Source organism: Tinamus guttatus, unplaced genomic scaffold (assembly GCF_059628265.1).
Source record: "Tinamus guttatus ecotype Peru unplaced genomic scaffold, ASM5962826v1 Tinamus_guttatus_pri_ptg000211l, whole genome shotgun sequence".
Taxonomy (NCBI): Eukaryota; Metazoa; Chordata; class Aves; order Tinamiformes; family Tinamidae; genus Tinamus; species Tinamus guttatus.
Genome location: NW_028288745.1, coordinates 5,273,004 through 5,287,394, shown reverse-complemented (window position 1 = coordinate 5,287,394; position 14,391 = coordinate 5,273,004). Strand labels below are relative to the sequence as shown.

The following is a 14,391-nucleotide window of genomic DNA, read 5'->3' as shown; positions in this document are numbered from 1 at the left end:
ATAGCAGTTATTTGAAATACAGTATTCGCTTGTCTCAAATTCGTATACCGTATTTGATATATCCTGTATCCTGTCTACTTGAAATAATTGCTTGTCACTCAAGTTGACTTTGATCTGTTCATATTGCTGATTAGTGACAGTGGCTTTTGCTTCTGTTTCCCTTTCAGAGGGCCAAGGGGAAGAGGACCACCTTCCTGGTGTTCAGAACCTATAGAGCGCCCATCTATTCTTAGTGCTAGTGAACTTAAAGAACTAGATAAATTTGATAACCTAGATGCTGAGGCTGATGAGGGCTGGGCAGGTAAGAGCATCAGATTGACTTTTTTTGTTGTTTTTATTTGTACATTAAATCTTTCTAAAGCATTAATTGAGTATTTGCTTATGTAACAGGTGCACAGAGTGAAGTGGATTACACTGAACAGCTGAACTTCAGTGATGATGATGAGCAAGGAAGTAGTCAAAAAGAGAAGGAAAGTGGGTAAGTTGGTGCTGCCAGTTTTATGAGTGGCATGTAATTGGCTTAGCTTTTGGGAAAGTTGAATGAAGCAAAGCTTATTCATTTTGACAACACTTACACAATTTATTATAATATTGAATTATTGGAATAACTTTACACTCAAGTCAGTTAAGCATACAGTAGAAACAGTTCTGATGGTGAGAAACTTCTGCTCCTGTTAAGAAAGGTTGCGGATAGAAGGTAAATCACCAAATACCTCGGTGGAGTACACCCTCCATTTTTCTTGTTTCTTTGTGTGCAGTGATGAACAAACACCATCAAAAGACTCTCAAAGCCCTGATGACCAGAAGGACGGAGAAGAACAGACAAAGTCTGCCACGCAGGTTTCCACAGCAGCAACCAAAGCATCATATGGCAAAACCTCTCAGCTTGATCAGGTTTGTGGGGTTTTTGTTTGTTTTGTTTTGTTTTCCACTTCAACTCCTCTGGTAAAAACCTTAACAGAAGAGGCCCAACTCGGGTGTCTTTCCAAACTGTCAGGTCTATTAAGGTTATGAACATAAGTGAAAGTATTAGGTGCTACTGCTTATGTGCTGCTATAATTGGTCTGGTGCTGCTTAGCTTCTTCATGCTATAAGAATTTTTATTTTGTAGCTAGTCTTTATGAACTCTGTCAGTTGGTGTAACTTACCTGACAAACTTTAACTTGATACTTTTGTGAGTCCATACCCTGTAAAAGGGAATGAAGCTGTGCTTGTCTGTCTGTCCTGTTTTATAGTGGCACTGGGTAAACATGCCCTGTTTGCCTATACATCTTTCTTGATTTTTATATCGTGACTTGCTTTTTTCAGCACAACTTAGCCAACTTCTCGGAAATGTTTTATGAAGACCATATAGAATTTATCAGTTCAGCCAATGTGAGGTTTTTTGCTTGTTTGTTTTTTTTGATTATCCTGCAGTAGAGGAAGATTAATAACTGCCTAGGCTTATTGGTTCTCCTCTTCCTCCCAGGAAAGCTGCTGTTAGCCTTGCTGGGAAATTTTGTGGAAATGTGCTACTTTAGTGAAGGTTTGGGGATCCTCAATTTGGTTTACTACTTTTTCTCTCTGTATAAGGACCGTACAGCCTCCGAGAATTTGACACTGTGGGGGTGACAGAGCACTGGATCAGGCTGCCCAGAGAGGTTGTGGAGTCTCCTTCTCTAGAGATCCTCCAAACCCGCCTGGATGCCACCCTGTGTCATGTGCTCCAGGTGTCCCTGCTTGAGCAGGGGGTTGAACTAGATGATCTCTAGAGGTCCCTTCCAACCTCAATCATCCTGTGATTCTGTGTGACACTACATTAATTCAGAGAAAAATAGTGTAGTAGTCTAAAGTTTGGTATTTGGATGTGATACACTTCTAAAATAATTGTTTAGCTCTCATGACAGGATATAGATTCTTGCCCTCTTTTGCATATGCATTTATCTCAGATGGAGTGTAGTTTGCTAGATGTGTTGTCTCAATGCAATAAATCCAAAATTTGACAACCTATGTCACTGCAAGCATGCTTATCTTAGTACTGTATTCAATCCAATAGGAACGGGGTCCAACACAGCCTTCTCTACATGAAAGAGGTGGTCCTGCTCTTCATCCAAAATCTATTCTACCACCGGTAAGAAAAAGTAGAGCTGTCTTTATTTGCTTGCATGCAATGCTTGGATGCTGTCATGGAGGGAATTAGATGATGTCTCTAGTGAAATCTGTAGGTGGTAGCCTGTTACCCATCTTTAGCATTCGCTTTGGTGGGCACTCCTGTTTGAGCTCTCCCCTGAGTCTCTGTGATTAAGTGGACTGTAACCAAACCAAGATGATGTTTGTCATCTTGGCATCTCAGCAGTGATGGGTGAGGTGTGGCAGAAGGCCAGCTGAATCTTTCTACTGTTCCTTCTGGGTTCCATGAGTCAGAACTGGAGCAGGAAGGTGGGGACTTGCTTTGTCTTGCAAACCTTGCTGTGTAAACATGCCATCCAAGTATAAGTTTTGGAAGATAGTTAAAATGATGTATTTCAGCTGACTGGTGTAATATGTTCTCTACTAAATTTACTGGTTTGAATATTGCAGCATCCTCCTCCTGATCGTCAGGTAGGACCTGGAAGACAGGGTCCCTTTCCCCCTAAACCAGTACCAGATGAAGATGAAATTTGGAAACAGAGGAGAAGACAGCAGTCAGAGATATCGGCTGCAGTTGAGCGAGCCCGTAAGCGACGAGAAGAGGAAGAAAGAAGAATGGAAGAACAAAGAAAAGCAGCTTGTGCAGAAAAGCTAAAACGGTTAAATGAGAAATTTGGCTGCGTGACAAAACCCTCCCGAGATGACCCTCTAAAAGAGAGAGAGAGGGAAAGAGAAAGGGAGAGGGAAAGGGAACGAGAAAGAGAAAGGGAGAGGGAGCGGGAAAGGGAACGAGAAAGGGAAAAGGAGAGGGAGAGAGAAAAAGAGAGGGAGAGGGAGAAGGAAAAAGAAAGGGAAAGAGAGAGGGAGCTAGAAAGAGAGAGAGAAGAAAAAGAAAAAATGGAGAAAGCAAAAGAACAAGAAAGGGAGAGTGAGAAGGAAAAGGAGATAGAAAAGGAGGAAAAGGAGAAAGAAAAAGAGGAGGAGAAACCAGCCCCTGAGGTTCCTGAGCCTGAAGAACCTGTGGCAGCACCTGTAGTGGAAAAACAAGAAAGTGAAAGCAGGAATAACAAGGAAGAAAAAGGTATGCTTGCACAACTAGGACTTGTCTTGGGACTTGATGCATTTTTTTGTAGTGGAGCTTGGGTGCCAAAGGAGACCTCTGTTAGACTATAGTTAATAAGGTTGTGTTGTGAATGAAAATGATTTTTGATTCATTAAATAAAAAAGTTCAGAGTTAACATGTTAGTATTTATATTCACAGCACTTCCTAGTTCACGTAATGCTTACTTTGTCAATGCTTGTGGTTAATTGCCGAATTTATTTGTTTAAAAAGAATACTGAGGGAAGTATCAACACCAGTTCTGTGATCATAAACTAATTCATACTTAGGCTTTTTTGACTTCGTAAATTTTTTTGAAACTAAGACTGAGAATAGAAAAGGCAGACTACTTTCATTTTAGAAAAATACTCCTGTAGCTTGACTAAATCTGGCACTGTGGTTAGGGCAAAATTGCTGTAATTTTAAGATTCATTTGTGAGATTGTATCTTAACATTTGACTCTTTTTTTTCAGAAGATCAGCCAGTCTTTACCTGTCAAGATAGTGGTCGGAATGAGAAAGAGAAAGAGACACAGGTGACTCATGAAAGTGAGCCAGATTCAGGGTCTCAGCCTCGTCCTGCTGTTTCCTCTGGCTATTCTAAGCAGTTCCAGAAATCATTGCCACCGAGATTTCAGAGGCAGCAGGTAACTAAGTAGTTTACTAAAAGAAGAAATAATATGTTTACATTAACATTATATTAATTCTCCCTTATTCTGGAAGAATGTGATTATACGAGTTTAGAAGCGGCTAAGTTGTTCGCTTCCAACTTCAACTTGTGGCAGGAATTGCTCTGCTTGAAGTATTTCTCACTATTTGGAAACTATGTAATTGATCAGAAAGCAAGAGGGGCAACTGGCTTGTTCTTGCAGAAGTTATTGGAAGTAGAGCAATGACTTGTGGGTTCTTATGGAACCTGAAAGGTGATGGGTTTCTCCTAACAGATTTCCTCAAAGGGGTCCTGACATACAGATGTAATTTGCACTCAGATCCTAAGCTTTGAAGAACACTTCACTATATTAATGAATTGCACAAAGTGTAGGTTTTGTATTTTTCCTGAACATAGGCAAAACTGTGGCTATTCTGAATTGTCCAATATGATTTCCCACTGCACCAGTTCATGCTGATACATGCTGGTTCTTAAATTTTCAGGCTACTTAGTGTTGTGGGGATGACAGCCATAGATTATTTTAATTTCTGCCCAAATATGCATTTTAACAAACAATCCCTTACTACTGTGTTTTGCAGGAGCAAATGAAACAGCAGCAGTGGCAGCAGCAGCAGCAGGGTGTGCTTCCCCAGTCTGCTCCATCGCAGCCTTCTAGTGGCCCTGTCCCTCCTCCCCAGCACAGACCTCTCTACCAACCCATGCAACCACATCCCCAGCATTTAGCTTCCATGGGCTTTGATCCACGGTGGCTCATGATGCAGTCCTACATGGACCCACGAATGATGTCGGGAAGGCCTGCAATGGATATGCCTCCTATTCATCCAGGTAGAACCTAGCAGCATTTTTGATTGTTGAATTGTCCGGGTTTTGGAATAAAAGTCTCTCTTTATAACCACACTATGTATAGTAACTGCATATTTTAGTGGAGGAGGGGGAGGGTAAGCCTATGTAATTTCATCATTTAGAATCAAGCAGATATTAATAACACTGGAAAAATATATCAGCGTCTGTTTCTGATAAAGTAAAATCATAGGTTTGTCCTGTATTGCAGGTGATAGCTATATTCAAAATGTCAATTAAAAAATTGCTTTGTTACCGATTTTTAAGTTGACTTAAGCTAGACTGAGTAAAATAGCATTTTTACCACTCACCTTTCATTATCTGCTGACAGCCTTATTTATATTACATTGTTTATAAAAATGAAAAATATACCTAAAATGAAAAAAAATCACCTATTAACACCTGAAAAGTCTTGCTAATTTTGTGGCCATGGGATTCTTTCTTTGGCACTAAAAAACACTTTTTAATTTGTGGAATAGCAATTTGTGGAATTTTTGGAAAGCCTGACTTGCAATTAGAAAAGCTATTGTGCAAAAATAATACCAGTCTGGCATGTAATATAAAGGAGATATTTAACCAGCTAATGAGCCAGGGTAGGGTTGGGGAATGCAAAGGAATAGGTATTGAGAAAGTCTGTGAGGAATGAATGGAAGAAATGGCAAGCCGAGCAAAAGTAGTGAAAACAGACCTTTAGAAACAGCAACAACAAAAGGTTCCTGGAGTCCTTAGGCAAGTACTAAAAGCCACTTTTTCTCAATTTCTTAGTGTAGAACCTTCTTCAACAATTTTATAGGCTTCCAGAGCTTATTTTTCTGTTACAGTGGAAGCAGACAGTTTTTCCTTTTGTTAGTAGATAGAGTGCTAGTGGTGAAGATCAGATCTTCCTGAGGTCAGCTAGCAGTGAACAGATGATACATGGTTCAAACAGTGTGAGTGGCAGAGAAGGAAGAGGGAAGAGAGTTTATTCTGGTATCTCTGACAGGCTTAGTCTCTCTGAATGCGGGTCACTTTGGTAATCTTAAAATGGTTTCAATTGTTGAATTTAAATCTGTTACAGGAATGATGCCTCCCAAGCCACTGATGAGAAGAGACCAGATAGAGGGATCAGCAACTAGTTCTGATTCATTTGAGCACATGGCTCGCTCGGCGAGAGAGCACGCCGTTCCGCTGTCCGAGCCCCGCATGATGTGGGGCTCTGACCCATACCCCCACGCAGAGCCTCAGCAAGCTAGCTCTCCTCCCAAAGTGTTAGACGAGCCTGAAGATTTGAGGTAAGCCTGAATTCCCGACGCTTCTTGGAGCCTCACATACTTAACTGTAATTCATATTATGAAGCACAGTTTAAAGTGTAAATTTTGTTAAACTTTAAAAGGAGCTGTGGCTGCAGAAATATAATGTACTTGGCACTGTTGTTTTCAAGCATCATTGAAATTCTGCAAGTGAATATTGATGGTATTTAAAACAAAAGACATGGTTCATAGGAAGGACTAGAAGGTTAATTTGCACCTAATTCAGGATATGTCATATATGTAAGAATGTTTGTGAATAAAAGCTTTCTTCCTCCAACATTCTTTATTACTTCTCCTTAGGCCTGAGGCACACATGGAGCAAGAACGAGTTGCTGCTGTCCCCGCTGCTTATCCTGTAGAACACAACCAGTTGGACTCTCATCCAAAGACAGACTTTTTCAGAGAATCAGGAGAGGTGGAAGTACAGAAGTTCCCAAGCAGGCCTTCGGAAGACGTGCAGCCTCTCCATGCTGACACACCTAGCCCAGCAGTTAATTTTGAAGGAGTTGATGAGAATGTTACACGCAGCACTCAGGAAGAATTGGTGCCTGTGGGGGAAAGTCACTCTTCTCTAAAGAGAAGCATTTCCCATGGTTCAAGTCACTCTCTAAAATCAGAAGACCAGAGGAACGAGACAGTAACAAATATTCCTAAATTAAATAACAGGTCTGTTGAGACAAAGGAGACTGTGGAGAGACTTGAGATTAAGCCAAAAAGAGAAACTTTGATCAGTAACAGAACATCAGAAGGACCAAAACCTGAAAAAACATTCAAACCGAAGTCTGAAACAAGATGGGGTCCTAGACCTGGTTATGGCAGAAGGGAAGAAGGCAGTGATAGACCAATAAGAAGATCTGGTCCTATTAAAAAACCTGTGCTTAGAGATATGAAAGAAGAGCGTGAACAACGAGAAGAACGTGAGCAGAGGAAGGAGAAAGAAGGAGAAAAAGCAACTAGCGAAAAAATGGGCAAGTCTGAAAAAAGTGACAAAAAGGAAGCACCTCAAGTGCCGCTACCTCAGACCGAGCCCGAAGCATCTGCCTCGAGCAGTGCTGCTCCTCCAGCAAAGAAGGTAACCCAGGATGCTGCTTCAATACCAATACCAGCAAGCTCAGAGAGCAGTCCAAGTGAGACAGCAGCTAAAGCTCCAGCACAGCCACCCACACCTGCAGTGCAGCAGCAGCTCCCAGCCGCACAGCCCGCGGCCCCACAGCCTCCCCCTGCGGCCCCGCAGCAGCCCCCTGCCCAGCCTGCAGCCCCGCAGCAGCCCCATGTCCAGCAGGCAGCTACCACAGCGAAGGAGGAGAAGCAGATAGAGAAGGTAGCTAGCAAGGAGGTTGTAGAGAAGCCACGTTTAGAAACCAGACCCGTAAAAAGAGAGCCTGGCTTACCACCTAGAACATACTGGAAAGAGGCTCGGGATAGAGACTGGTTCCCAGATCAAGGATACAGAGGTAGAGGTCGCGGGGAATATTACTCCAGAGGTCGCAGCTATAGAGGTTCTTATGGAGGACGTGGCCGGGGCAGTAGAGGCCATAACAGAGAGTACCCACAACACTACAGAGATACTAAGCCTAGATCAGACCATGTGCCTTCGGGGCCTGTTAGGCAAAGGGAAGAGAGTGAAACTCGTAGCGAGAGTTCTGATTTTGAAGTTATCCCAAAACGGCGCCGCCAGCATGGTTCAGAAACAGATTCTGACAGTGAAGTTCATGAAAGTGCAAGTGACACACTGCTTTCGGACAAAGACAGCCTAAGCAAAGGCAAGCACCCCAAGAGAGAGGAAAGACCTGAGAGCAAGAAGCCTCCAAAGCCTCTGATGTTCAAACCCGAAAACAATATCAGAATAGACAATAGATCCATAGAAAAAACCTACATAAGGGAAGATGAGAATAAACCCAAACCAGGGTTTCTTCCTAAAGGAGAGCCTTCTAGACGAGGCAGAGGGGGAATGTTTAGACGTGGTGGTAGGGATCCTAATGGGCGTCCTCCACGTCCATCTACAATAAGGAGGCCAGCCTACAGAGACAATCAGTGGAACCCTCCTAGGCAAACAGAAATCATTAAACCAGAAGATGGGGAACCTCTGAGAAGAAATGAACATTATGGTCCTATACCAGTCGATAAAAGACCTCAAAAATTTGAGAGGAAGTTTGATCCAACAAGAGAAAGGCCACGAAGACAAAGGCCTGCTCGGCCTCCAAGGCAGGATAAGCCACCACGCTTCAGGCGCCTAAAAGAAAGAGAGGCTGCCTCAAAGATAAACGAGGCAGTAGCTAACTCATCAACAAGTGCTACAGTTAATAATGCAGTTAATGAGCAGCCCAATCCCACACTGGATGTTTCGGGGAGTAAGACACCAGACTTGTCCAACCAAAATTCTTCAGATCAGGCAAATGAAGAATGGGAAACAGCTTCAGAAAGCAGTGACTTCAACGAAAGGCGTGAGAGAGATGAGAAGAAAACGGCTGATGCAGCAGCACAAGTGGCTGTAAAAGCAGGAGAAAACACTGGAGCCCCCAAAAGGGAAATAGCCAAGAGAAGTTTCTCTAGTCAGCGGCCTGGAATCGACCGTCAAAACCGACGTGGCAACAATGGGCCAGCTAAACCAGGGAGGAACTTCTCGGGGCCTCGGGGTGAAAGGCGGAGTGGTCCTCCACCCAGAAGTGGGAAAAGAGGGTGAGTGTTGGCTTCTCTTAGGAAGTATGGATACCTGTGAACTTGGGCTGTGGTCCTGCTGTGGCTCCAAATTGTTGCTACTCATTTTAGATTTGCAATAATTGATAGAAAAGAGTGAGACAGAAGTACATGGACCTATGACTATATACTTATTTTTTATGTTAGTGTATAGAAAATCTTGGAAAATAAATGTAAAAGCCTTGTGCTGTAGATTGTTGTATTCCAAGGTAGGGTTTTGCTTTTTTGCTTAGGCCAGGCTTAAATTTGTGATCAATGTTCCATGTTTTAGATGCTATACAGTAGATAGTTGTAACCCTATACTGTGATGTGTGTTCGGCTGTTAGTCTTCCTGATTGTTTGTTCTGTCCTTGGTTATCAATTTTCTGTTTATTTTTTTCTAACACAGACCATTTGAAGAGCAGACAGCAAGTTTGCCTGCTGTTGATCCCACCAACAGCAATTCTGTGCATCAGGAAGAAGGTGCTAATGCTGCAGGACAAAAGAGTGTTAAGGATGCCAGTGGCAAAAAGAGAGAGGAACCCAAGGCTGGTCCAAAACCCAAGCCTAAGGAAAAAGTGGATGCCTTGTCTCAGTTTGATCTTAACAACTATGCAAGTATGTGTTGATAAAATCTAATTCTAACAAGAATTTGTAAATCATACTAGCTTTGCTGGGTATAGAACTAGATGTTTGAAGACTTTTGGAGAAAGATTATCTTCAGAAAATAAATAATACAGAAAAATCACATACTCAGTTGTTGCTCCCTTTGTCATATCTAATTAATATTGTGTATTTCTTTGAAAGGTGACGTGTATCACTGTTTTTAGGTATAGGTGGGAACAAGTCTCTTACGCTGTCTGTTCTGAACTCTGACATTCAGACCACCTTCCATCACTTGGTTTCTGATGATTTGCTTACCCACTGCCTTTGCTTATGAAGGTTATCGCTGATAACTTCCAGATGGTTTTCATAAAAGACATTGTTTTGAGCAGTTTTAGCACTTTTTTCTTGGAGAGTCTGGTACAGAAAACTTCAAATTGCCAGTGATTCAATTAAAATCTCCCTCTGCTCGCCACAGTGAATACTGCACACAGAAGCTTAGCATAACCAGGGCCACCATCTGTAGTTGGTTGCGGGGAGATTGCTACTGCTCTAAAGCAGTTTTTGGCTTGGTGTGTTCTATTTCATGCTGCATCTGAAGCTATTAAAGCAGTAGGGAAGGACCATCTATACCTTTCCTTTGTCTGTAGGTGTTGTGATTATTGATGATCACCCTGAAGTGACAGTAGTTGAAGACTCCCAGTCTAACTTGAATGATGATGGTTTTACTGAAGTGGTGTCTAAGAAGCAACAAAAACGCTTGCAAGATGAAGAGCGCAGAAAGAAGGAAGAACAAACAGTGCAGGTACAAGACACAACATTTATAATGAGAAAAAGCTTCTTGCAATACTTGGGGTATTGGAGGTGTTGCAAAGTTGTGGAGTCTTGGTTCCCAAGCAGCTGTATTTTGACCTTTTACATGTGTGCATTTAGTTGTAATATTTTAAAGTTGTTCAGAATTTGTAAATGAATCTTCCCCTAGTTTAGGATTCTCTGTGCTCCCCGATTGGTCACTATAAGGCAGGTGGCATCAGGAAAGTTGAAATATCTTTTTTTTTTTTTTTTTTTTTTTTAAATACTGTTAACTAGACTTACACCACTGCTTGTGTATTAGTTGATTCAAAGAGGAAAACAGATGAGAAATAAATCACTCCTCTTGTCGTTAAATATACCATGAAAAATACTCTTTAAAGAAGGCTTAACTGTGTTGTTTTCTGCTGTCATGCAGTACAATTCGTCATCCATGCAGGCTGTCTGCTTTAAGAATAAAATTGACTTCCGCTTACAGGTTTGGACCAAAAAAGGATCAAGTGAAAAAGGACGAGGTCAGAATTCAAAGCTCCCACCCAGGTTTGCCAAAAAGCAGCAGCAACAGGCAGCAGCTGCAGCTGCACAGCAGGCACAGGCTCAAGCACAGGCACAGCCTCCGTGTGCGACCCAGGCTCCAGGGCAGCCCCAGGCTTCTGCTCAGCCTCCGCCCCAGGCTGCGGGGGGCACAGCCAGTCCCGAGTACACAGTGTCGGGCAAAGTTCTGCAGAACACCCAGGCTCACAATGGGCTAGGAACTGAGTTGTGGGAAAACAAGGTGCCTTCTACAGCAGTTCTAAACGACATCTCCAAAAAATGTAAGTGGTGTCTTTTGAAATTTGTGGGGGAGGGAGGGACTAGCCATGCATTTAGAGAATGCTGATTGCCAGCTCTCTTCACTGATGCCTCATTTGCCCCTGCAAATGTAGTCCTGATGCTGCACAGGGAGTAAAGGGCAGCCTCTCCAAATGCAGGACTGTAAATTGAGACTCTTTAAAGCACCTATTGCTCTCTTAAATCTATGTTGTTTTGTCAGGCTTGTTTGTTTCCAAACACGATGGATCGTCCCAGTTGAAAATGGCTAAATAAGGAGCGTATTGATAAGTGCTGAATATGTTAAGAATTTCTCAACTGCACCAGGCTTACTAAATAAACCATTTCTCATTTTTTTCAGTTAATTCATAATTTTAGTTAAATATGTTAACCAACCAATTCTTCTTAACCCCCCCCTTTTTTTTTTTTTTTATCACCAGTGGGACCTATTAGCCCACCTCAGCCACCTTCAGTCAGTGCTTGGAACAAGCCTTTGACATCTTTTGGCTCATCTCCATCTCCAGAGGTAAGGACAAAGAGAAGAGTAGCTGTATACTGAGCTTACTCAAAGTATGCCTGATTGGACTCAGGTACAGATTATCTAGGTATTTGTGCCACACGCATGCTTGGAGTGTCAAGCATTGGAAGAGGGTGCCCAAGGAAGTAGTGAAGTCACCATCCCTTGCAGTGTTCAAGAAGCATGTAGGTGAGGCAGGTAGAGACATGGTTTAGCAGGCATGGTGTTGAAGAGCTTATGGTTGGACTCAATGATCTTGAAGGTCTTTTCCAACCATAGTGCTTCTGTGATTAATTTTGAAGTTTTAAGAGAATTTATTTTCAGAGAATTTATGGTGTTTAAGAGAATAGTGTCAATCTGAACCTGGGCGCCTGGATATTGTGCTTTTCTCTTTCTCTGCCAGTTCTTGTTCTTGATAATTGTGTTTTCCTCCACTACTTTTCGTTTTTCCTCTCCCAGAGCTTGTATAAACAGTAATAAGTTAGTTGGGGGGCTGAGGATGTACATTCAGTTATGTTTGTTCCTCTTGCAAATCTGTTGTGGAGACAAATGGTGCTTTTGCTGACAGAAGCTGGAAGTACAGTTGTGTTTTTAAAAAGCTGATCTTATTTGCACTATTCTGCACTGGTGGCAATACACTGATTTAGAAGTCTTTTTGAAATGCAGATGTTTACCTTTTAACTAGGGAGCAAAGCCTGGACAGGAGGGTGGAGTTGAGCTCGGTATAGAAACTATTCAGTTTGGAGCTCCAGCTTCCAGTGGCAGTGACAATGAAGTTGGCCCTGTGCTTTCTGAGAAGTCCACTGACAAGCTACCGGAACCGAAAGAGCAGAGACAGAAACAGCCTCGGGCTGGACCCATCAAAGCACAAAAGGTAAAAGATCATATCTTCAGTACAAACTTTTAAATAATAGCGAAGTAGTTCAGTTAAAAAAAAAATTACAGATCAGTAATGGTTTAATTGTGATTATTAATGAAATAGGATATTTGTTCAGTTAAGACTGTTACTATAAAAATCACATTCTGCTTAGATGCTTCCTAAAATAATCAACAAGTGGTTCATGGAGAGAAGATGGGGGAATTACTTGCATTTACTTCCTCAAATTAAATAGCATGCTAGCCAAACAGTTTCTCCGTTTGTTTGGAGAAAGGGATTTGACTCAGCCAAAGAAGGGATTGTGGATTGGCAAAGTTGTTTTGAACTAGTTATGGAAGTGGATGGAGTGTGAGTTTTTTTGTGTTTACTCAAGCTTTCAGAGCTCTCTTGAAGCAGGTACTCCCACTTCTGTCTTAGCTGTGTCTCCAGCTTTGACTCCTAGCATTCCAAAAACAACAAAACAAAAAAGCAACAAACAAATTACAAACACATGGTGCCCTACTTAGCTTAGTAAATCAGTTACAAAACTGAGTAGTGCATCAAGCTTCAGGGAAAAAAAAGGTGTTTAGGGGAAAGGGAGGAGTGTCAGTCACTGAAGTCTCAAATGCATAGGTGTCTAGATTTCTTTTTTAATGAAACAGATCTGAGAAGACTGAGTAAGTAACCAAACTTAACCTCAATTTAAAAACGCGCATCGCTTGTCACGTGGAGATTTAGGTGCTCCAGTTGATCATTTCTTCTTTGTCTTCCCATTGTGACCCCTCAAAAGGAATTCTTTTTCCTCCTTACATCATCTAAATTCTTTCCTGTGAAACTTCACCATGGGAGTAAATGTACATTCCTGTTACCTTCATTTCCAATGCATATTCCTCTGTGTTACTAGCTCTTAGTGCCAGCTTCCTACTCCTAGAAAAATTAGGGCAGATACACTTGGCTGGTATCTTACTGAGCCAGCTGTTTCAGTCTCTGGGTGTTTGAGACTTGGCAGTGGTTGTGATGTAAATAAATAAAGCTCTTTGGGCTTTTGAGAAGACTGGGAAGTTTGTTGGGGATTTTCTAACCTTCTCCAGAAAAAAAAAAAAGAAAAGAAAAAAAAAAAAGAGAAAAAGAAAATCTGAAAGTTGTCACATGTGCAGTGAATTAACTACTACTGCTTGAAATGCTTATTGGTTATCCTGCAGCTGCTGGGTTTTATCACAAAATATGACCTCTTATAGCAGGAAGTACTTCATGGTTAATCTTGCTCCTGAAGTGTGATGACCCAGCACATCCAAAAACCTTCTTAGATATACCAATAGTTTGCCTAAAGATGCCTACATCAAATCACCCAAAGGCACTGAACTCAAAATAAGGTCATCTGATGTCTAGAAAGCTTCTGTTTTTTGGGGTATTTTTTTTTCCTTCTCTCCTTGTTTCTCATATTATAGCTATGCAGGCTCCTATAGTGTTTTTTTTTTTTTTTTCCTCCCCCCTGAAAAACAAGTGTACGATGGCATGGTAAATTATAACAGTGTGGAGTTGGGGGAGGATTTAAGGGCTGTAGTTCATTGGGAGCTTATATTCTGGAGGGCTCTTGGCAAAGGAGAGGGTTGTAATCTTTTAGCTCTCGTGGTGACAACACACACGTTTTCCCTCCCTCTGCCCCAATCTCCTTCATGATGATACTGTTTGCTGTGAAGTTTCAATACAAGTTTATGGTCAGAGCTGGAGGTTGGTACTGTTGAACTGATTTAGGCATGTAAGAGAAGTATTAAGAGAAGCATATAAGAAACATCAATCTACCTATTCAGGTTTGTTTCTAAGGTGAGATTTCTTTCTGTAAACTGGTGGAGGTAGGATAGAGGGGAATATTTGGGCAAGGAGGCCTGAGGGATGGTTTCTGATGATCCTAATCGTGGCATTGTGGAGTTAGGTCTGCGCTTTTTGCTCCCCTCTGAAAGCTTCCTGCAGTCTGTGCTGCTTTCTGAGGGTAGCAGCACCTGGGTAGGGAACCCTCCCCTCCCCAAGCCCAGTCTGTATCTGTTCTGTGCAGAAGGTCTGCACATGTGGAGGCAACACCAGCAGCTCCAGAAGAGCTTCTGTCTTTTCCTAT

General features: G+C 42.0%; 1 protein-coding gene across 10 annotated transcripts in view; it reads left to right on the top strand.

The window, feature by feature from the left end:
• PRRC2C (proline rich coiled-coil 2C) overlaps window positions 1-14,391 on the top strand; it is a 63,240-nt gene that overhangs the window by 24,976 nt on the left and 23,873 nt on the right. For all 10 annotated transcript variants that reach the window (XM_088524448.1, XM_088524456.1, XM_088524454.1 and 7 more), the window contains exons 8-21: window positions 168-301; window positions 391-478; window positions 759-894; window positions 2,036-2,110; window positions 2,560-3,190; window positions 3,682-3,854; window positions 4,456-4,702; window positions 5,775-5,988; window positions 6,307-8,685; window positions 9,092-9,300; window positions 9,936-10,090; window positions 10,574-10,910; window positions 11,346-11,431; window positions 12,108-12,296. In XM_088524448.1, coding sequence (XP_088380574.1) covers window positions 168-301; window positions 391-478; window positions 759-894; window positions 2,036-2,110; window positions 2,560-3,190; window positions 3,682-3,854; window positions 4,456-4,702; window positions 5,775-5,988; window positions 6,307-8,685; window positions 9,092-9,300; window positions 9,936-10,090; window positions 10,574-10,910; window positions 11,346-11,431; window positions 12,108-12,296 — 5,053 coding nt within the window. The remainder of the gene's footprint in view (window positions 1-167; window positions 302-390; window positions 479-758; window positions 895-2,035; window positions 2,111-2,559; window positions 3,191-3,681; window positions 3,855-4,455; window positions 4,703-5,774; window positions 5,989-6,306; window positions 8,686-9,091; window positions 9,301-9,935; window positions 10,091-10,573; window positions 10,911-11,345; window positions 11,432-12,107; window positions 12,297-14,391) is intronic.